Source organism: Python bivittatus, unplaced genomic scaffold (genome assembly GCF_059951505.1).
Source record: "Python bivittatus isolate LINGU-HERP-01145 unplaced genomic scaffold, Pbiv_v1 ctg000700_np1212, whole genome shotgun sequence".
NCBI classification, from domain to species: domain Eukaryota; kingdom Metazoa; phylum Chordata; class Lepidosauria; order Squamata; family Pythonidae; genus Python; species Python bivittatus.
The window spans coordinates 8493810-8516354 of NW_028277098.1; the positions used below are offsets into that span (position 1 = coordinate 8493810).

The 22545-nt window shown below is 40.2% G+C and overlaps 1 protein-coding gene across 2 annotated transcripts; it reads left to right on the forward strand.

Annotated features, from left to right (window-relative positions):
• The first annotated feature begins 21 nt into the window (after window positions 1-21).
• NPL (N-acetylneuraminate pyruvate lyase) lies at window positions 22-22338 on the forward strand. 2 transcript variants are annotated; one of them, XM_088154360.1, is made up of 12 exons: window positions 22-279; window positions 1704-1804; window positions 3944-4017; window positions 6569-6656; window positions 8810-8867; window positions 10817-10892; window positions 12023-12115; window positions 12686-12834; window positions 13346-13392; window positions 14460-14544; window positions 16538-16577; window positions 18665-22338. In XM_088154360.1, the coding sequence occupies exons 1-12, from the start codon at window positions 157-159 to the stop codon at window positions 18820-18822; spliced, it is 1092 nt and encodes a 363-aa protein (XP_088010486.1). In that variant the 5' UTR covers window positions 22-156; the 3' UTR covers window positions 18823-22338. The 2 variants fall into 2 exon arrangements, with proteins under 2 accessions (XP_088010486.1, XP_088010487.1); XM_088154361.1 differs by having other exon boundaries at window positions 181-279; window positions 1708-1804.
• Window positions 22339-22545: the final 207 nt, after the last annotated feature.

The window sequence follows — 22545 nt, forward strand, 5'->3', positions numbered from 1 at the left end:
TCGCCACAAAGCCCTCCTCAGTCTCCGCAGTAGTTGAATTTCCCTCCGCTACGATCCTTTTCGACAACTCCGCGTTTGAAAACTCAGCCAGCAGAAACGCCGAGTCTCCATTAAACAGTTAAGATCAAGGCAGAGACTCACGTGCTGTTTCCGAGCATGCTCAGTGTTTCCAAAAGGGGGCAAAACATAGAAGGGCGGGGAGAGGAGGAGTCACGTCTGTTTGGCCGTGATTTGATTGAAACCGGTGTAGGACCGTCTTGGCTCCCGGATAGGGGAGAGGTAAGTGTATTATAGTCTATTGTGTCTTTGCAGATTGCTGACTTAGCTTAGACTGGGAAAGGAGAGTATCAGGATAGATCCCTCTGGTTGCAAAAAGATCTTTAAAAAATGACTCAGACTGGGCAAGAGAAAGTATGACCGGCTGATCATCTATGCTGTAGTAGCTGAGCGTCTTTTGATACCCCTTTACAAGAAGCACATGACGTATGCAAAAGCAGGGCTTCGGGCGCAAGGAAGGCAGTGGTGGTCTAAAAGCATATTTTCACATGGGTTTAGTGGAATTCAGGAAGTGACCTTTTGTATAAAATACAGAAGTTCCACTTCTACCAAGGAAGTTGGGTGTGTTTCTGCCTGGGTCAAACATTAGAAGCCCAATGCCTTCATTAGGATGAATCCTACAAAATTAGGATTGAGCAAAATTGAGTTAGCAATGAGTTTCATAAAATTCTTTCTCAGACTGGATTATTGTGTTTGATGCTATCCATAAGGCTGTGGCACAAATTCCACCTACACATGTTGCTGCCTTTTGGGTGTTTCTGAGAAAATCCTGATTAAATTAGTTTACTGTATCTAGAGATGAAGCAATGACTGCTATCTGTTTGAAAACATGAAAGTCAGAGATTATTCTTTAGATTACCTTTGTTCTCTACAATGAATAGGAACACACAACATTAGCACTCCTCTTTCATAGTTGGAGAACATAAGTCTAATAATAAAAATAAAGTATCTCTACAGTATTAACCAAAGTAAATTATGCACTGAGTCCATGGAAGTCAATGTGATAGTAATATTGAGTAGTGTTTTGGATTATGACAAATTAAAATGTAACAGTGCCTAATAAAATTCATAAATCTGTTAGCCTGAAATTTAGCAGGTTTCATATCCTCTTATGCGGCTACTATTCCTGAAAACTGTATCCATTAAAAAGCTTAGAATTTTTTATTAGTATTCTTATTTCCAATTCTTGTCGGTGAAAGAGATCATTGTGACCTGACTTAAATTGAGGGCCCCCTGAACCAGCCAAAAATGAATAAGCCTGTTTTCCAAATCCACTGAATTGGAGTCCAAAGCAAAACTTCTGATTGGTGTTCATCTGTAGAAAGATCCTTGAATGTCCTCCATCACCTCAAGAATATTTTCTGGCTCTGGTCACTCAGTGCTAGCTCAGATCTATTCAGCCTATAGCTTCAATGTGTTATATTCTATAATTATTATATGTTGTTGATGAATTCTGCAAAGCTGTTTAAGTCTGTGAGGTTACTACAGAATTAATGGCCAGAGCCCTTGTTCTTGCTATTTATACCAGAATAGTAAGTAATGTTTAGAAGATATTCACACATTCTTTTGGTCATGAACTTTGTCTTAAAGTTTTAGTATTAACAGAAGTTACCCAGTGCTCAGTACTAATTTTTTGCTTATTCCAGCCAGATTTCTTCAGTATCTCTGAATCAGCCTGTTCCATGGCACCCCAGAAGAAGCTGCAGGGGCTGGTTGCAGCCACCATTACCCCAATGACTCAGGATGGGTAAATGTTTCATTGGTGCTAAAAGCAATGTTAGTTCAGTTTGGTGGGCTCAGAAATTAATTAATTTAAATTAGATGCACCGTTCTTAAGCAAATATCTTTAAAGGGGGGGGGGTATGGTCTTCTGAATGGCAATAATTAGCTAGTGCCTTGGGTCTTATCATATTTGCTTTTTGGTTCTTGTAAGTATTTAACTTGCCTCATTTGCTTAAAATACCTTTGTTCAGCTATAGAAATGATGGAATTTGTACTTTGCAATTTTTCCTTCCTCTCTTCTACATTAGCTATAATCCATTTTTCCTCTGTATATTGCTTTTATCTTTCCTATAGTTAATAATTACTTTGGAAGGATAGTTGGGGATTACATTATGTGTCTTTGTGATATATATATATACAGTACAGTCTCGTTTAACCGACTTTCGCTTATCCAATGCCCCTAAAAAAAACACAACAACACACATAAATCCGCGACGAGAAAAGTGTGCCGCTTGTTTGCGAACGTGAGTGTACTCTTTCTTGTTGCTCCTGATAGTGCGGCGCCGCAATGCAAAAATCGATTGCAACAGGCGCAGCAGATCGGTTTTTTTTTTTTTTTTTACCGCTCTCAATCATTACTGTGTGTTATCCGACATTTTCGCTTATCCAACGTTCTGCCAGCCTGTTTATGTCGGATAAGCGAGACTCTACTGTATACACACACATATATATACACACACACACACACACACACACAGAGTAACACTCATCAATATAGCTGGATATACAAATCCTCAGGTGTGTCTGAAGTAGCTTTTTGGTTTCTAGCCTATATAGATTCCTCCATCAGATGTAGAAGGTCCCACCGTAGAGTAATATCACTGTAGTATAGAATAAACCAAGAGTTTTCAGCAAAGATACTCTCATCTGCCAATTTATAAAGGAAAAAATGTTATAACAGGTGGACTTTGGTCTGATATTGTAAACAATATTTTCTTCTTTCTCAATATTTTGGAGACATTATGGGGACATCCAGCTCCCATGCAAAGTCCATACTGCTGGGAAAGGTGGAAAGAAAGAGAAGAGGATAACCAGCAGCAAAGTGGATGGACATGATTAAAAGAGCAATGGGTGCACCGTTGGAAGACTTGAAGGGCCAGGTTAGGGATAGATCATCCTGGAGAAGTTCTATCTATGTGGTTGCTAAAAGTTGACACTGACTTGGTGGGACATAGTCAATTTTCTCTAAGCAAATACATCTGTTTCCAGTCACAGAATTCACCGTAGTTCATCCTTAACTGTTAAGAGATTCTGAGTAGCATATATGCTTATGTGGTAAACTTAAGAATAGTTTGTGAACTATGAGGCTGCTCCTGATATTGTGCAAGGATGAATTAATTGTATTCTATATACTGTACTCAAAATAGCCTGACTTCCTCAGGCTGTTAAAGATAATATGACATTGGCTTTCTTTATGTGGAGAATGCTTGAGTTCTGAGCAAAACATAGTAATTTGGAATAAGTATCTATACCATAGGGGACAATGCCTTTAGTGTCTTTCACATTTCTGGGAGAAAAACTATTATCTGCCTCTATCTGGGAATATGTGAGAGCTTTTTTCCTTCATTGATCCTACCTGGGTTTTAATAGGAATCATGAATAGGTAGGTGACGAAGTCATGGAAGTGCCCTTTCTATGCTATGCTGAAACTCGGGCAGAAGCAAAATCTTGAAAGTCAGATCAAAATTCAACTCTTAATAGATCCTGTTTTGTACCACTGTCTGCTTGCTTTTATAATCTAACTTCCCCCCCCCTCGTAAATGTACTTTGGGGAAAACACTAAAAGCTGCTTATTAGCTTTTATTTAGTTACTCAATATTTTGTGCCAGTGACAGAACAAGGAAAAAATTCTGATTATTTAAAGCAGGAATGGGCAATCTCTGGACTTCTTTATCCTCTTGAACTACAATTCTCAGCATCTCTTCTCATTGGCAAGACTGGCCATGATTTCTGGTAGTTGAAGTTCAGTGACATCACTATCAATTGCTTATCTCTGACTTAAGCCTCCATCTTTTTAGGAACTTTAGTTTGTAAGATGTTACTTGTAAAGGATTTTTATAACTAGCTACATCTGCTGTGCTGTGTTCCTCTTTTCTTTTTTTAGAAACATCAATCTCTCTGTGATCGGCCAATATGTGGACTACCTAATAAATGAGCAAGGTGTCAGGAATGTATTTGGTAAGACATAGATTATAACATGTATTACAAGGAAACTTTCTTTTTGAATAAATGGAACAACTTCTGGCTCAGAAATGGATACAGGGTCAAATGCAGATAACCAAGGAATGATAACTATGAATTGCACAGCATATGAACAAAGTATGGGTGCATTTGGTAAAGTACGGGTGCATTCAGTCCATTTGGTTCCACTTTGTCCCTCTCTTTGTGTAAGTGGCTAATCAAACTAGGAGAGGAGGTCTACCTTTGGGATGATGTGCCTAAGCAAGCCAAAATTTTAAAACCCTCAACTGCCTTAGTTCGCACTCTTCAGAAAGAAATAGGCATCTGGAAGCTCATGACCAGAACAATCAGGAGAGCAAATAGGAAGTTTTACGAGGAAACTTGTGAGTCATGGAGCTGATCTTCCAAGGTTTTGCAAATGATGCTTAGCTGCTTATGAGCAGCTGTTTGTTTTGTGCTAGGGGGTGCTGAGCGCATGATCTGAGGGGGAAGGTCTTACAGCTTCTGCTGATTTACTGATTATATAACTAGCCAGAGAGAGAGGGGCTGCAGGCTTCTGTAGAAAGAAGCAACTCAGAGCTGGTGACTGGAGTAAGGTTACAGGGGAATAAGCAAGAGAAAAGAGTTTTGTGAGGAAGATTGATAGGAGAAGGAACCAGTGCACCTCAGGTTCTCCTGAAAGGATAGACACTGAAGCAGCAGCTATAGTGACATACCTGAGTGGGAAACATATGCCAGTTATGCCTGTTGCAAATGGGAGCTTTTCTCCTTGCTGAAGGAAAAGGTGAAACGACTGGAGACTAGCTTTTTTTTTTAGATTCATCAGGAAAGGTGACAAGCATGTGGGTATTATACTGAGAGCTCTCTATAAAGGAATGAGATTGCCAAGAGGATGTGGCATAAGAACTTATCTGGGAATAGACAGGCCCCAGTGGAACAGAAATGATGCTTATCCGGTTTGCAGAGGGCACCAAGCTAATAAAATTGCCAATAACATCAAGGACAAGAATCACAATTCAACATTACCTCAACAGGCTTGAACACTCTGCCAAATTGAACAGGGTTTAAGGAGCTGGGCATGTTTGGCTTGCAGAAAAGGAGACTAGGGAAAAATGATAGTGGTTTACAAATGCCTAAGTCCTGTCATGAGCAAAATGGGACAGATCTGTTCTCTACTGAAACCACGAGTAGGACAAAAAGTAATGGACAGAAAGGAGATTCAGGCTGAATATTAAGAGCTATGATGGCAGAGCTGCTAAGCAGGTCTGCCCAGAACAGTGATGAACTTTGCCTCAGTGGTGATTTTCAAATGGGCTAAATGGCCAAATGTTTAGCAGACTCCTGCGCTTAAGCCAGATCAGTGTTTCTCAACCTTGGGAACTTTAAGATGTGTAGACTTCAATTCCCAGAATTCAGCCAGCATGCTGGCTGGGGAATTCTGGGAGTTGAAGTCCACACATCTTAAAGTTGCTGAGGTTGAGAAACACTGAGCCAGATTATTTCTTCTACCTCATACCTTCTATCGTTCTAATCATACCTTGGTTATGATCATGGATTGTTTAAGTGTAGTAAGCTATAATCTTAGTTTCAGACTTGATCCCAAGGTCCTCTCCAAGTGTGTTTACTAAATGCTGCATAAACCATGTTGATCCCTGGCCTGTGTTCACACCATCTCTGCACAACACCCAAGTACTGTTGCAGAAAAACTCTATATAGAAAGGGTTCCTTTATTGTAGGTATTTGGAAAGCCGCTCACTTAAAAGAATGGATCAAGTTTTGGAAATAATAATTAAAATGATTCTAAAGTCTCAAATTGATAACTAACAAACTAAAATAATTTTTTTTTTTTTTTTACCTTACGTGGATTGTCTCTGCTGCCCTTCAAATGTACTGATACTGAAGTTCTGAGATGTGGCTGGGAACGCCAAGTTTCTGACATATCTGACAGGCATTAGATTGAGAAAGGCTCCCTGAACAACCATCAAAACTTTGGAGTGAACAATAAAACCAGCAGAAATAAGGGGGAAAAGCATGTATGTTGCAGATGTACTGAACTGAAAACCATAGTGTGATAGTGTTAACACAGCCAAGTTCCAGAATGGCTGTCATATGACAAATGATAAATGTAATGATAAATCAGAATTCTTCACCATTTAGGTTTATCAGTAATAAGCAAGAGGATGTCTTGTTATCCCTGCTTGATTTTTTGAAAGCCCCATTTTGACTTTTCTAGTTTTAACTGCTCCTGTTGGTTTGAATGACAAACACTTCTAAGCAATTTTGCCTTATTATTATTTCCAAATATGGCTGGTGTGAATGCTCCCAAATAAAACTGTTTTAACTTGCCACCTGAAGTTTTTGAAGGAAGTGGCCAAGTGAACTCTAGCGAAGATGTCACCATTCGGAATAGTTTTGATATTTACAACTACATTAGAGGCCTTGGTAGGCAAAGGAATGTAAAGCAGAGTTTCCTTTAACCTTCTTTGTTAGTCACTTTAAAATATACTCTATTCTTTTTATATGTCAAATATATATATTTTAACAACAGTGAATGGAACAACAGGAGAAGGTCTATCCCTAAGCAGTCAGGAGAGGAAACAGCTGGCGGAGGAATGGGTGACCCAAGGCAAGGATAAGTGAGTAATTCACGGGGCAAAGGTTGCAGTGTTTTGGGTGAAATTGTTGCCTAGCTAAGCAAAGACACTAGATTGTGAAATCTGCATTCTCTGATTGCTGCTATTGCTTTTTTTGGAGGGGGGAGGTTAAATGCCAGTGGGATTGTTTTCTCAGAATATTGCTGAAGTGGTTGTTTATAATAAGTTAATTGCTACTTGCAAATTCCCTGCTTCTTCCTGTTGTTGAACCAAGAGGAAAAATAGGAAGTGATTATTATGTCTTCCTCAACTTGGTCCATTTCAAAGCTGCTGGACTTCATCTTTATAACTCCTGATGGTTGGCCGTGCTGACTGTCAATTATGGAAAGTTCAACACATCTGAAGGGCGCCAGGTTGGATACATTGAATTGGTTATATCTGCCGTATTTTGTCTCAAGCAGAAGTGGGAAAATCTGTGGGCCTTTGAATGCTGCTGAACTACAATTCCCAACATCCCTTACTGTTGGTCATGTTGGCTGAGGCTATTGGAAGTGGTACTTCAGCACTAGCTGTAGACCCAGAGGATGAAAATGAGGAAGAAAAGATGACATGGGGGGAACAGTAGAATATTGCTGACCAAGGCAGGATTCTTGGTGTGCTATAATTCTGATTCAGAAACAAGAATGACTTCTATGTGAACTCCCCTCCATGACAGCATTTGTACTGTGGCTTTGTAGCTGCCTGTCATTGTGATCACTCAGACTCTATGCAAAAACCCTTTTTTCCAAGGACAAAACACCAGACAGAAGAATGTGGATCTGGCAACAGGGGCAGGGAACTGATGAAGGGTTATTGTTCATGCTCTCTTATTGATAAGCTGAATGTTGGACTGATTGGCCGTGTGAAATTCTGAGCATTTCAAAGGCCTTTTCCCCTTGTCTCATTTACAATACTCTCATCCTGTTGGTGAGCCAGCAGAAACTAAATCAGCATAGATGTTGCTATTGTCATAGATGTTGCTCCCAGATACATCTGTTCCTACATGTAGCTGGGGGTCAGTGTCCTCATTTCCTATGCCAGGAAGACTGCTTCCTCCCCATCACCTCTTCTCAGTATCTCCAGCCAATGAGAAAAAAATCCACTGAAGAAAAGTACTAGCAATGGTTTGGGCAGATAGCTAGATGTCCAGATTTAGCCATCTGTTAGAATTCTCTCTTTCAGCTGCCAGTTTTCACCCCCAGGCTGGGAGAGACAGTAGGCAAAGAGGAAGAGGAAGTTCTTCACCCATTAGGTCTGCAAACCTATCTCCAGTCTGGAGGCCTACATTAGCAGGAATGCTGGACTACCTGATGCCCTGAACAATAGCTGATAGGGATAATTTTAAGCTATCTCAGGTATGGGTTGGGGATAAGATGAAGGCAACATCATGGGAACATGGCAGAAAAAGAGATGTCAAACCACGTCCATGCCATGGTTAGATACTAGTAGGGGAAAGCCACAAATTGCTGGCAGTGAAAATGATAATGAGTTGGCTGAAAAAGTGTCTGAAGCTTTGGAGAATGAACATGGTAGTATAAATGCGTTTTCAAGGAAATGTTCTCAACACTTAACAGATACAAAATAATTAGAGGTTTGACTTTTTTCACTAAATAATATGTAGTTTCAGATAAATGGTTCTGGACACCTGCACAAGTAAGATTACAGGGTATGATGATGTGATTGAAGGTACTCCTTTTGTTTTGTATAGGTGTAAAACATCACCTCCAAATTTTGAAATTCAGAGTTGATGCAGTAAGATGGTTATGGGGGTGAAGCCAACGTATCAACCTGTGGGTGTTTTTTTTTTTTTTAAAAATAAAACAGGCGTGCTAAGCTGACTAGAGGCTTGATACACCCATTTAAACACTTACTTCTCCTATTCAGCAGTGTAATTTTAGGTAGCACTCCATGGGTTATTTGCACTTCATTTAAGGGAACATAGCTCTTTCCCCTCTCCAGCTTTTCCCACATAACATTGCTAATATGTGCGCTTCTCAGTGACACACAGCAGGTTCATATAACACATAGAGCAAGGTAATATTGTGAAATGAATATAATACAATAATCTTCACTTTAATTACCCCCCCCCCACCCTGATCATCTCGGCTTGTCATCAAAAACATTAAAAAAAATAATTTTTTTTCCTTTCCCTGCAGACTGGATCATGTAATAATTCATGTTGGAGCACTGAGCTTACCTGAATCAAAGGACCTGGTGAGTATGTCTGTTTGTGCACTTTTCCCTTTGGCCGTGCTTTGATTTTTGCCCAGCAGAACACTGGAGGGCAAGGAGAGAATTTTTCTAACTAGGAGACATTATTCCTAGATATGGCCTGAGAGTTCAGAAAGGGAGCTAACTTCATTATCACTGTAGGTTTGTATTCAGGTTGACTGAGATGATTCACATCAGAACTATCTCAATGCTTGAGTGTCTTGTAGATAGTTGTGTAATAGAGGCTACAGTTTGCCAGGTGCTGAATATATTAAACTCTTTTTCCCACTTTGAAAAAGTTCCAAATCTCTGCATACTTATTCAGAAGACAGTCTCACCAAACTCAGGTCCGGGCTAGATGGTGTCTGTTTTAAATGTTAAGGAAGTCTTTGTGTTATATTGAAGGAAATTATGCTGGTTGAGGAATGCTTTAACATTTCCCCTTCCCTGTTTTATCCTCAATCTGAAGCCACAGTCAGCTCAGAAGGAGAGGAGACATTAGTAGGGAATAATGTGGATTTTCTTGTGGCATAACTAGCTGGGCCTTTGGGGTATTTCATTTCCAAGTAGTTCTGCGTAAGGCAGGTTCCGTTTATAGGAAGAACTGTCAGGGCTTTTTCTATACTTGCTAATGTACTCAGTGAAACTAATTCCTGACAAGTTTAATTGAATTACTCTGCGACGCAGGCACCTTTAACTGCAGGCTGGACATTTCTCTGAAAAGCGTGCCTGTAAAATTCCATGAAACTTCATTTGTATTGGCCAGTGTTATAGAAAACCATCTTACGAGGGGAGGTATTGTAGAGGATGACTAACAGATGCAGATATGAGTAGAAAGCCAGGGTAGACATTGAAGTAATGATATTAATAGTGTGTTTTGCAAAGGTGGCATCACTGTTTTTCTAGTTTCTCTCACCAAACATGTAAGCAGAGGCTCCAGTATTAAAAATGACATTAAGGAGGAAGTCTTCATTTTAGAAATGGAATGTATTGGACCAAAAGACTTAGAGCAGGCATCTCCAGTCATTATTGGGGCTAGAAGTACACTTGGAATTTTAAGAGTATGTTGTGGATGGTCACACAAACTAGCTATAGTGGGAAGACTTGACCATTCACAAAATGGCTGCCATAATTACCATGACCAAGCACAAAATACTTATGTAGCAGAAGGGAAACTGGAAAGTTACACTTTTCTATCCCAGCTAGTTCCCTGGATGTTGCCTATTGCTGGCAACACTTATTTATTTCATTTCCTTACCGTGGGCAAGTGGCCTTGCTTCAAAATAAAGCACTGGCCTACACTTATCTTCCATTTTTATTTTTTGAGAATACTCATGGGGCCAGGTGGGGCCACAGGCATTTTTGGAAATAAAAATTGTGAGGGAGGTTGGTGCTTGCTTTGCAGCACGCTGGTGGTCTTTTCATAAATATCGCACCCTCAAGGTATCAAAGGTGATCTCTGTGAGGACCATGTTGGGGACCCAGATCTTAGAGTGATCATCAGCTGTGAGACAGAATGGTTTGTCTAGCAGCTGTCCCTTGGATTAGTCTCCATGATTCAGATCACAGGAAACAAACCAAGAATTAAAATGTGCAGACCCTCAGTTCTATCCTTGCAAGTTCTTGACACATGCATCTCCAGGCAAAATGTGGTGCTATGACTTTCATCCACAAATTTAAGAAGTTCATTGTCTTTTCATTGCATCTTCATTGAATTGTATATAAATATAAAACATGGATAAATACTGTATGCATCCCCTAAAATATGATGACTGCTTTGAAGATAATGAAACGTTTTGTGTGATTCAAAAGCTTATACTGTCTGACATCAGCAGAAGCGGGTCCTGTTGTCATATTAAGTTATTTTGCATTTCTCATTTTTTTAGCATTATTAATTTAACAATAGTCTCATAAATGTCTCTTTTCAGTTCCTTTCCTTTCTTCCTTTCCAGGCCAAGCATGCAGCCCAGATAGGAGCAGATGGCATATCTGTCATTTCCCCTCTTTTCTTCAGAGAGGTGAATAAAGGTGAATTTTTTTTTTTTTTTGTCTGCGCTCAGTCATTGCTGACCCTGCAGTGACTGCTTGGACGAGTCCTTGCAGTTTTCAAGGCAACTGTTTTTCGGAAGTGGTTTGCCAGAGCCTCCTTCCTAGGGCAGAGCCCAGCTGGCGAGCGCAGGAGGCGGGGTTTCCGTTGCTTCGCGCCCTTTTCGGGCGCGCGCGGTTTTTCGCGCTTACCAGCAACTGCTCCCAACTCCTTTTTTGCAAGGTGCCGCCAGCATTTTTCCTCCCACCAGAGTGAGAGTCCCCATTTATCTACTCACATAAGTTTTTGAACTGTTGGGTTGACAGGAACTGGGGAGGAAACAGGAGCTCACCCTGTTTAATGCGAAGGCTGGACTCGAACCGCTGAAGCGTCGACCATTTCTGGCCGGCAACTTTCAGCGTCATTAAGCCGCTGCGCCACCATTGAATTGTTTCCCCAGTTGTCAGCTGCTTCTTAAACAAGTTTCACCAATGCATAAATGTGTAATTGTAAAGCAAAGATGGGAAATCTTTTGGTTACATGTTCAGGGTGATATAGAGATTATGCTAATGTTTTAAATTGAAAACTACACCATCATTCATAGGAAGCTCCAAGCACTGCAAAGAAAGCTGTTTGGGGAATCATAAGCTGCCCACAGCTGTGATAAAATTTCAAAAACTCTGGCAGTTTTTGCAAAACCAACACTTCAGCTGGTTGCTGCTTCCCACTTATAATTTTCCCTCCAGGTTCCTCAAAATGCACATAGGCAGAGCTGTGCATTTTCTATGAGAGTATAGAAAAATGCTGAATGTAGCACTGAATGTGGATTGAGTGTGAACAGCCTATATCTTGTGAAACCTCAGCAGCCAGATGAGATTTCCAGAGAATAGAAGATAGGGAAGTCTGGGAGTTGAAGTCCACACATCTTAGAATTGCCAAGGTTGAGAAACACTGGGTTAAACTGTAGTTCCATTCATTTTTCTGCCTGGATGATGATAAAATATCCAAAGGGTTGAAGAATGCTGTCCTAGATGAAAGCCTAGAGTAATGCTCTTCCTTTTGCTTTCCCCATTTTCAGTTGTATTTTTACAGTTGGTCCATGCTCCATATTGCTTCCCTTGTCTTGTTTTAGGTGAATTAGTTGCCTTCTTCCGGGAAGTTGCATCTGAAGCTCCTGACATCCCATTCTATTATTATCACATCCCTCCTATAACTGGCATTAAAAGTAAGTGCTACAAATCTAGAAACCCAGTTTATCTCAAGATAACTTTACTTCTAAGCAGTTCTATTTTGTGTATTATATTTACATCCATCTTTCTTCCATGGACTTCTCTAGGAGGTTTCTTCAGTAGACACTGACAAAACTCTGAGTAGCTTATTTTCACTATCTTGAATTTTTAAACCATGTCTAGGTAATATTTCTTTAAGACTGCTATTCTATGCTTATTTTCTTCCAGGGAAACTCTGTTGAACTCAGTGGGATTGATTTATGGATAGAGATAGAGCATAAGGCACTTCACAATAATGTAGTAGTCAAATCAGGCCCAAATGACTTAAGTGGGAGTGGCTTTAAAAAAGTATCTGGAAGATGCCACATTGCAAAAAGTTGCTCTGGAAAATGCTTCCCACTTGTAGTAGCCACTCTTTGCTTTGTTGAGTAGAATTGCAACACAGTATACATATGTGATAAATAAGTTTACCTTTAGTTTATAACTGTAATGATGCCAACGGTAATGATGGCTCTTGCTTGATCAGACTTGAAAACTTAGTTTGCTATGAATGTCTTTTTGTACAGTTCATGCTGAAGAGTTACTAGATAGTATGAAAGAGCAGATTCCCACCTTTCAGGGAGTGAAGTTCAGTGACAGAGACCTCCTGGATTTGAGGCGATGTGTGCAAAAAAGCAAAGATGACCAGTTTGTGTTTATGTATGGTGTGGATGAGGTAAGGATTTTATATAGAAAGTTCTTAACTATAGCAGACACAAGATGCTTCCTATGAGAACATAAACAAATAGAGTTTTGGATGTCCTCATAGAGGACATCCTCGACCAGCTGAATATTCCTAGTGCTTTTCCTGAACAAAAAGTGATGTGTTCTAACTGAGAAGCATGCTCTACATGGGGGACAGGCCAACTCGTTGGCTGGTTGGAAGAAGGATGTAAAATCTGTTGAGCAGAACAATCCCAAGAGAGAATGGAAGAGGAAAATTCTTTTGCCCTAGGGAGCTTTTGGAGAGAATGAATAACTGGATGTGCTGGCCATGGGAATAGGAGGCTGGGGCGGGAAATGGTTGCCATCTTGCCAGAGAACCTCTGTATGTCAAAAACAGCATGGCTCCATTATTGTTGAATGGTATAGAATTGTGTCAGTAACAAGTGGCTTTATTGGAACACTTTCATTTGGCTCAAGTGATGTATAAATAAAACCCACCTTTTTTCTTTTCCACTAAGTAGCAACTCCTGAGTGCCCTGGTGATAGGAGTGAATGGAGCTGTTGGAAGGTCAGTTGTCTTTTGTACATGGCTGAGGGGCCTTTGGGAATTTGGGTGCTGTATCTTGTGTAGAATAGTCTTCCCCAAATGAATGCTTTTCAGGGTGTTGAACTGTAACTACTTAGAATTCAAAGCTAACTTTATTCTAGTTATCAGCCAGCTTTTTTTTTTCCAGATCTTATGACACATTAATTAAAAGCACCCATCCTGAGAACTGTACTCTCAGAATTATTTAGCTCTTAAGAATTAAATGTTAAGAAGAAGTCCTTCTGGGTTTATTAGACAAACCCCAAATCTCATTACAATTCTGGTTCAGTTAAGAGCCACTTATTACATCTGATGGTGGATAATATTGCATTGGTGTAATAAATAATACAAGATGTTATGTGAATTATTAATTATCACTGAGACATATGTATATATGTGAGAACTTGCTTAAAGTTAGTTATACCTTAAAAGTGTCTAAATACTAGCTTTTGAAGTCTAAGCTGTCCAGGAAGGGTCTGAAGCAGTCAAGAGCAAATCTTTTGTTTCCTGAATATTTCCATTTATACACCTTCAGTTTCCACATGCAGATGCTTATAAATAGAATTCCTATCTTCCCTACCAGTGAGTGCTGGTGGTTTGGGATATATCTACCTTTCGGGTTATGTCAGCAATGACGGAGACACAAATGTGATTCAGGTGGAATAGCATAACTGCATAGCACTTACCATGCTGAGTATTTTTACAATCAAAATTACTCCCATCCATGTAGGAAAAGGCAGCACTTTTAATCTGAGCCATTCTACAATTAGATTTTGAGTTAAAACACACATGGGAGTCTCACTGCTCATCTCCTCTGTAGTTTGGGTTGGGTTATTTAATTTGTAATCGAAATGTGAATATCTCTGTTCCTTTTGTATAATTGCACAACTGTCACAGGACTCCACTGGACAATTTCTATGCTTAGGGATGTTACCGACTGTTACCACTGTTAACTGAGGATCACCTGTATTGTGCTGACAAGTCTTGAATGTTTGAATTTACTTTTTCATTGTTTGTATTCCTATTTCTTTTCTTTTTCTTTTTAACAGTACATATAACTACCTGGGCAAGAAACATAACTTAATACTGGAAGCTTTTGCCCTTGGAGATATCTGCACAGCACAAAAATATGAGGTATACCTAATAAATAAGTAAAGTCTTCCTCAGGTCAAGCTCAGCTCCAGATGAATTACATGGACACATTCATGCTACTTTTGTTTAGCAATATGGAAGTGATTTGCCATTGCCTTCTTCTGGATTTTTTTTTTTTTTGGTTACCTTCCACTCTAGTTTATAACCTGGGATTTCCCGGTGATCTCCTACCCAAATAGTAACCATAACAGAACATGTGTACCTTTCTTCAAGGTTGGGTAGATCCCACCATATAAATGTCTGACTAAAGCCAATTGCAAGTTACTTTGTTCTTTGCTATAATTACTGCTGGGAGTTGGGCGGCATATAAATTTAATAAATTAAATTAAAAATTAAACCATAGCATGTATTACAGGCCTATGAAGGTATTATAAAATTGAAAGTGTGGAATCGATTTAGAAATATGAATACAGTTTAGGAGAGAATGGAACAGTGTTTGGATGAATTAATAGAAACAGATGGAAAGTGACGAGAGTACCAATGGATTTCAAGCATTATCAAACAAATTAGATTACCGCTGGCAAGAACATATCACCATAATACAGGTTGTGATCCTCAAGAGGTCCTGATTTGAAAAGAAATGCTCTAAAGCATCCCCCCTTTCTCATTTATGGAAATCAGTGAGATATGATACAACAGAATGCAATTCCTCCATGAGTCTTTTGAGATCCCAGATATCTTGCCTGAACTGGACATTAAAAAATTGGAATGTCACCTGTGTAATGATGTCAGGCCCAGCCCAAGAACGACGACGAGGCAGTCCAGTCCAGTATAGTTCCTTTATTAGCTTGCACCTAGTAGACAGAATCTCGCCAGACTAAACCTATGCTAAAGCATCTAGTGGCTATAGGGAGACTCTCTCTCTCTCTCTCTCTCTCTCCCCCCCCTCTCTCTCTCTATATATGTGTGTGTGTATGTGTGTATAAATAGAGTCATATATGTATATATATATATATATATATGTGTGTGTGTGTGAGAGAGAGAGAGAGAGAGAGACTCTAGGGAGGGGCCAGTCTCAACTTCTTCACCTTCTCATGGTCCTGCTGTGGGCTGAGGAAGCGCTTGGTCAGGAATGCTTCCCCTCCTTCCTGATAACCTTGATCCTCCATTCCAGTATTCTCCTCGCACATGCCTTCCATTACAAATGATGCCATCTTGCTTAACATGCTCATGTAGATGTTTAACCCTCTGCTATTACTTTCTGAAATAAGCTTTCCAAACAGGAACTAAAGTGCAGTGTAATGATTATATCCTCATTAGCCTCCCCAGAAGGATCTTACGACTAATAGCATCAAAAGCTACTGAAAACTCCAGAATTAATAGTCACATTTTCTCCCAATAAGGTCATCCAGAAGGTGATCAAGTCAGTGTCCATTTCAAAACTGCACCTAAAACCAGATTAAAATAGAATTAGATGATTAGCCTCATCTAAGTGGGTCTGGAGATAAGAACATAACAGTTCTGTAATGAATCAGACAAATGCTAGCCTATGTAGGCCTTTTGTCAGATTCATTTCAGAACTCTTCTTACATTCTTATCTTTCATTGTGGTCAACAAGGACAAGAGAGATGGAGTACTTCCCCTCTTATACTCCCTGTTAACAACCTTATTCTCCATGAATTTTCTTGGAGAAAATTTTCGCAGCTTCGAAGTTGACAGCCATTACTATGATAAGAAATATCATAGTTTGACTTCAGTATGCATTGTGTGAAGAAATTATGTGGAAACCACTCAATCCGACTGCCTTGTCAGAAAGGAATATGTGCAAGTAACCTTTGGCTGTTACGATAGTTGCTTCAGAAACATTTTCCTGGTTGAATCCATCAAGACAATTGGTACTGTCTCTGCTCATAATTTGGCAGCAGTAATTGAAATTGTTGCATAAAACCCACTCTTTCACCTCCCACAGCTGTCCATTGGATCTGACTATAATACTGCAGGCATTAGGTTAATAATTTTACTTTGTCTCTCTTAGTTCTGTATTCAAGACTTCCTCGGCTATCTCATTTCACTAGGTAAGTACTTCAGTAATTTAACCCTTTTGCCTCTGCTAAATAGCTCACCCTAACATGGACTGAATGCTTTTCAATTCCCCCAAATCTCAGTTTCCATCTCCCAGAAGTTCAAATCTATAGAATTCCATTCAACCGTGTCTCATTAATTTTATAAATTGCCCTTCATGCTTTCTTCTACAGGTAGTCCTAATGATGGTAATTGGGATGGGCAACTCCATTGCTAACCAATGCAGTTGTGCCGCTTAGTGACGGCTGTTCTGGCAGTCCCCGGTTACTACTGTTAAGCAAATCACCACAGGTCATTAAGCGAGGACCTCACATGACCAGGGCTTCCAACTTCCTGCTAGCTCCCCCATTGACTTTGCTTGTGGGATGCCAACAGGGAAAGTCACAAATTGTGATCATGTGACTACGGGATGCTGCAAAGGTCAGAAATCCAGGCTGGTCGCTGAGTGCTGGATCATGATCACATGACCACTGGGGGGCTGCGATGGCTGGAACTTCAAGGAGTGGTCATAACTCGGATCGTCCTCGCTTAAGTATCATTTGTTTAATGATGGTCCAGAGTTATGATGGCCTTGGGAAAAGTGCTTTATGACCCTGCAATCATGTGATAACGATTTGCAACCTTTTTTACGATGGTCATTAAGCGAATCACTGTGGTCGTTAAGCGAATCACATGGCCATTAAGCAAATTCTGGCAAAAAAGTCCATTGGGGAAGCTGGATTTGCTTAACAACCATGGTGATTCACTTAACGACCACGGTGATTCGCTTAAAGACCATCATAAAAAGATCATAAAATCAGCTCTGATTTGCTTAATGACCAAATCGTTTAATGACCTAAATTCTGGTCTCTATTGTAGTCGGATAGTGAAGGCTACCTGTACCACTCATTCAGCACTGTTGTAAATTTGAACAGTCACTGAACGAGTAGTTGTTAACCAAGGACTACCTGTAGTTCTTGATTTACTGTTTTCTATTTATTCAGATTCTCCTTTTCCAGCTACATTTTTTTCATTTTTTAGGGTTGTGCAGCTATTGCAATCTGAAGCAGGTACAACTGTCAACTGCTCTTCAAAGAAGCCATATATTTTGCTGTGTTCACATGGTAGCCATTCATTTCCAGGAATTAAGGAGGCAGTAACACATAGTCTTATGCTGTTCCCACTTCCTTAACTCTAGCTCAGCAAAAAGTATGCCTTCTTTAGGAGCTACTGACAGGTGCAGTGAGTGCATCCATACCAGATTGAAGCATATATCACACTTAGGATCTGAATCCCTCTTTCTAATTTTAGTACAGGTAGTCCTTGACCTACAACCGTTCGTTTGGCAACCGTTTGAAGTTACGTCAGTACTGAATGAATGGTGATTATGACTGGTCCTTGGAGTTCCAGCCATCCCAGCAGCCTCCCAGTTCATGTGATTGCAATCTGGGCACTTGGCAACCAGTTTGCACTTAGAGCCGGTTGCAGTGCCCCACAATTACATGATCGCCATTTGCAACCTTCCCTGCCGGCTTCCCCAGAAAGTCAGTGGGGAAGCTGGCAGGAAAGGTCACAAGTTGCTGGGGCACATTTCCCCCATCTGTTCACACCATGCACCCTTCCTCCCTGACCCTCGCCATGCCTCTCATGCACATCCCCTTGCATCCTCGCACACCCTCCCTGATCCACATTACACCTCTTGCACACTCCAGTGCACCTCATGCACCCTCGCCAACCCTCTCTCACACACCCTCCCTGACCCTCCCCTGCACTTCCCCACTCCCTCCCCCACCCAGCAGCAGCCATTTACCTGCCTGCCGGCTTCCCCGTTGACTTTGGTTGTGGGAAACTGGCAGGAAGTCACCTCATCTAATGACTCTGCAATTTGGTTAATGACAGCAACCAGGACTGCAGGGATTGCCGTGGCTAAGCGATGCAGTCATGCCTTACAACTGCATCGCTTAGCGATGGAAATTCTGGCCCAATTGCCATCATAAGTTGAGGACTACCTGTATTACATTAACACATCACTAAAAAGCTATCTACCAATTGTTTGATATGCTGTAGTATGTTAACTGAATGATTTTTGCACTTTGGGCAGGCTTTGGTGTTCCTCAAATCAAAGCAGTCATGACATTATTCTCCGGGATCCCAATGGGCCCACCACGACTTCCACTTTCATGTGCCTCTGAGGACTTCATTGCTAAAGTAAAAGCCAAAATGGAGCACTGGAAGAACTGCAACTGTGATTCATTTTAAACCTCACTGTGGTCTTAAAAGAATAGTCCGTATAATTTGGTAAAACAGTGTAGCTTGAATGGTAGTATTTGAAATACTTGCTGATTGTTGATTTTCATGAGGGATTATGCTAATGTATCTGGACTTGACTGCTTTCTGTCCAAAACAATCTATGTCTTCTGGCCTTGTCTGTGTAGAAGATGATACCTGCTTTCTAGTCTGCCAATGCTGTGAAGTTTTCCAGGGGGAAGAAACTTTGAGATAGGAGGATCCTGTTTGCAACAAACCAAGAAGTCTTGTCTTCTGGAACATTAGAGAGCAGGGCACAATTTAAACCAACCAACTGATGTATTTCTTATTACTTTCATATCTCAAAGCAGTATGAAGAATAATTTGGCGCTTAAAGCTCTGCATTTATAGAACCCAAACTCTGGAAATCTTTTAGATTTGCTAAGTTCTTGAAATTTGCATACTGTTGAAAAGTTTCAAAATAGGAACACATCCAATTGGAATAACATCAATTGTAATTAACGAGTGTTTTCTGGCTTTTTTTAAAAAAAAACAAGTGCCAACTTTAAAATAATGAAGGAGCAAAAGAAAGAAAAGGAATAAAGCTTTGTGTACACTCCTGAACTGGATGGCTGAAAAACAAACTATTATTTGAAAAAGAAATAACTTGGGATTTCAGCTCAACTTTTCTATGATACATGCAATATAACTACATACATTCATCTTTACTGAGAAGTAAATCATGAAATGGAACTTATTCTCAACTTGATATTTTGAGCCTTTGGAAACCACGTGTCTTTGTTTACTATCAAGTTTTCAACCATAGGCAGGCTATGAAATGTTCAGTGTTATCCTCAAAGTATATTATAAATTTATTTCTGCAGGAAGAGAAGGGAAGGATTTTTATACTAGCCTTGGATGACACTGTTTAGATGTGAAAATAACTATTTGTAAAGCAGGCACCTCCCTGATCAAACTGAATTCTAACTTACTAGAAGGCTACAAGGATCAGGAATGATAAAGGAGAGTACACATCATGGGAAACTTTTTCCCACCTGGTAATATGCTGGATGTGTTGGACCAACTCCCATCACTAAGCTACCATTACTAAGCTCCCACCACTAAGCTATCCTGGTTGATCATGGGAAACTTGGAGGCTGTAGCAGATACTGTCGTTTTGTGACCAAACAGCTATCTAGAAGCAATGTTGAGTTCTTTAAAGGGGCTGCAAGAGGCAGTAAGATCCTGAATTTAAAACAATACTCAACTTACTTGTTAAATGTTTTTGTAACCCATGTTATTATTGGCAGATTTTCCCTTTTGTTGGTCAAATAGGAAAAATGGAAGTTCTTTACTAATAATGAGTATGTGTCAAGTACATCCTGACCATTACATATTTACAGGTAGTCCTTGGGTTATGACAGCAATTGAGACCAGGATTGCCATTGCTAAGTGATGTAGTTGTAAAGCGCAACTTCATGTGACCACATCGCTTAGCAACAGCAATCCCAGCTGTCCCAGTTGCTGTCATAACCCCAGGATGCACAGATCATTAAGCAGGAAGAGGCAGGAGTCCCAGATAAGGAGCACAGGGAGGGGTGTGCAGGTACCCTGGGGTGGGTGGGGAGATGTCATGGGTGGGTGCTAGGGAACTCATGTGGGTTGGGGGCTGCAGGAGGGCAGGCTCATGCTATAGAGTGCAGGCAGGGGTACCACAGAGTATGAGATCTCAGGGATCTCGTACTCTGTAGCAGGTTACTCAGGAGAAAAAACAGAGAGAGCAATTACTGGGGTGACTTGTGACATTCCCTGCTGGCATCCCCATTGACTTTGCTTGTGGGAAGCTGGGAGGAAAGGCTGCAAATGGTGATCACGTGATAAGGCTTGCTGTGATGTAATCACGAGCTGAGCACCCCGATTGTGATCACATGACCCCAAGGACACTGACGGCCAGAACTTAGAGGACTGGTCATAAGTCCATTTCTTCAGTGCCGCCATAATGAACAGTTGCTGAACAAATGGACATAAGCTGAGGACTACCTGTAGATTCATACAAATATAGATGGCTTTGAAATAAAATAATCTTCTGGGATGCTTTTGGGTGGGGAGAACACTATCCAGAGTTTACCAGTGGTCCGCTATGCCTCAGGGTTTAATCTTGGAGTATATAGTGTAACTATAATATTTCTGGAAATTTTCAGTGTATTTTTTCCAATTACTGACTGACTACACCACATTGATAGCCACTTAGGATTAAAGTAGAGGGCACTGCTTAGTGGCAGATTTTAGTCTTAATAAATTCCTTGCAAAAAATATGCCAGGAGTCTGTTATAGTCAGTCATAGCATGGATTTAATCCTGACCTTTGGGGACTTTTTCCTAGTTCAGAAATGAGGAAACCTTTACCAACTTGTTCATTTGTAAAGCTGTCCTTAACAAGCATGGATCCATTCTGCATAGCAGTTATGCATGAATGTATACTTAGGAATTGTATAAATGTAAACATCAGATATTGACAAGAATTTTCATGTTATTGCAGAGATCAGATGGCTTTTAAAATTCATGAATGATAAGGCTATAGAAGGTAACTTGTTATGCTTTTGATCTAGGTCAGGATTAAAGATGGAGGTTATCTACCTGTCATGAGGAATGGGTGTGAGAAGTGGCAACTTCAGGCTTCCCAAAGTGCAGAAAAAAAGATATTGAATCATGTCTTTTACTTGACTCGGTATCACATATGCTAACTTATGTTGGGTTGGGCTCCCATGGCTTATATTTATTTTTTAAAAGTCATTCAGTAGTTGCTGATTTTATGAAGGGCATCTTATACCCCTGAAAATGCATCTTAAAATATGCTGAACATCTTGTCTGTTGCATGAAAAGGTAGGCAAGATGCTCTAAAAAAGAAATTGTTCAGCCCTGTATTTCTAGATGGAATAATGTATTTTTCTTATTCTGTCCATCATAATCCATATAGAGATAGTTGTTTGGAGTTATTATAGGAAACAAGGGACTTCAAAATCCAGTCATATTCTTGTCTTTTATTTAAGGCCATTATATCTGCATTGCAAAACTCTGGATGAACACTAGATGGCAATAGTGAATTAATATTCTGTATTCTTTTGCTTGGCTCTAGTGATTGCCTGTGTTTTTGCAGTCCAGATATAGTAGCCCACTTATGTTCCAATGGTAATCTAGAAAATCAGTCAAGAATATATCATCTTAATTATAGTGTGCTTCCAGGTAAGGCTTTTAATGAATAATTGCCCACCCATCATTTATAATTATTGTCTTTTTTCCTACCACTGCCATTAATTTTCTTGTTAGCAGAATTCCATTAATGAGGAAAATACACAAGGGATGCATGATAGTTTGATAGCTACAGGTAGGAGTCCTTTGCCTAGAAATACCATTACTGTCTGAGCCGTATCCTTGAGCTGGTAGAGGTAGGACTTCAGTTTGCACTTTCAAAGCTAACATCAAATGTCTTTCTGCTTTGTTATCTTAATAAATATGGAAATATGTTAAAGGTTGGTTATCATGAATTCTGTTTCTTTGGTGGGAACAAGGTAGGCACTGTTACAGACGCTGCTCCCAGGTTCGGCTTATGGTCACTCACTCACACACTCACAGCCTGTTGAGGCACGTGGATCTTGTCAGCCCCCCTTGCTTTCTACCTGGGTTTTCCAGATAGGTGCGGCTGGAGCAGACAGACACACAGCCCTGGTCAACAGCG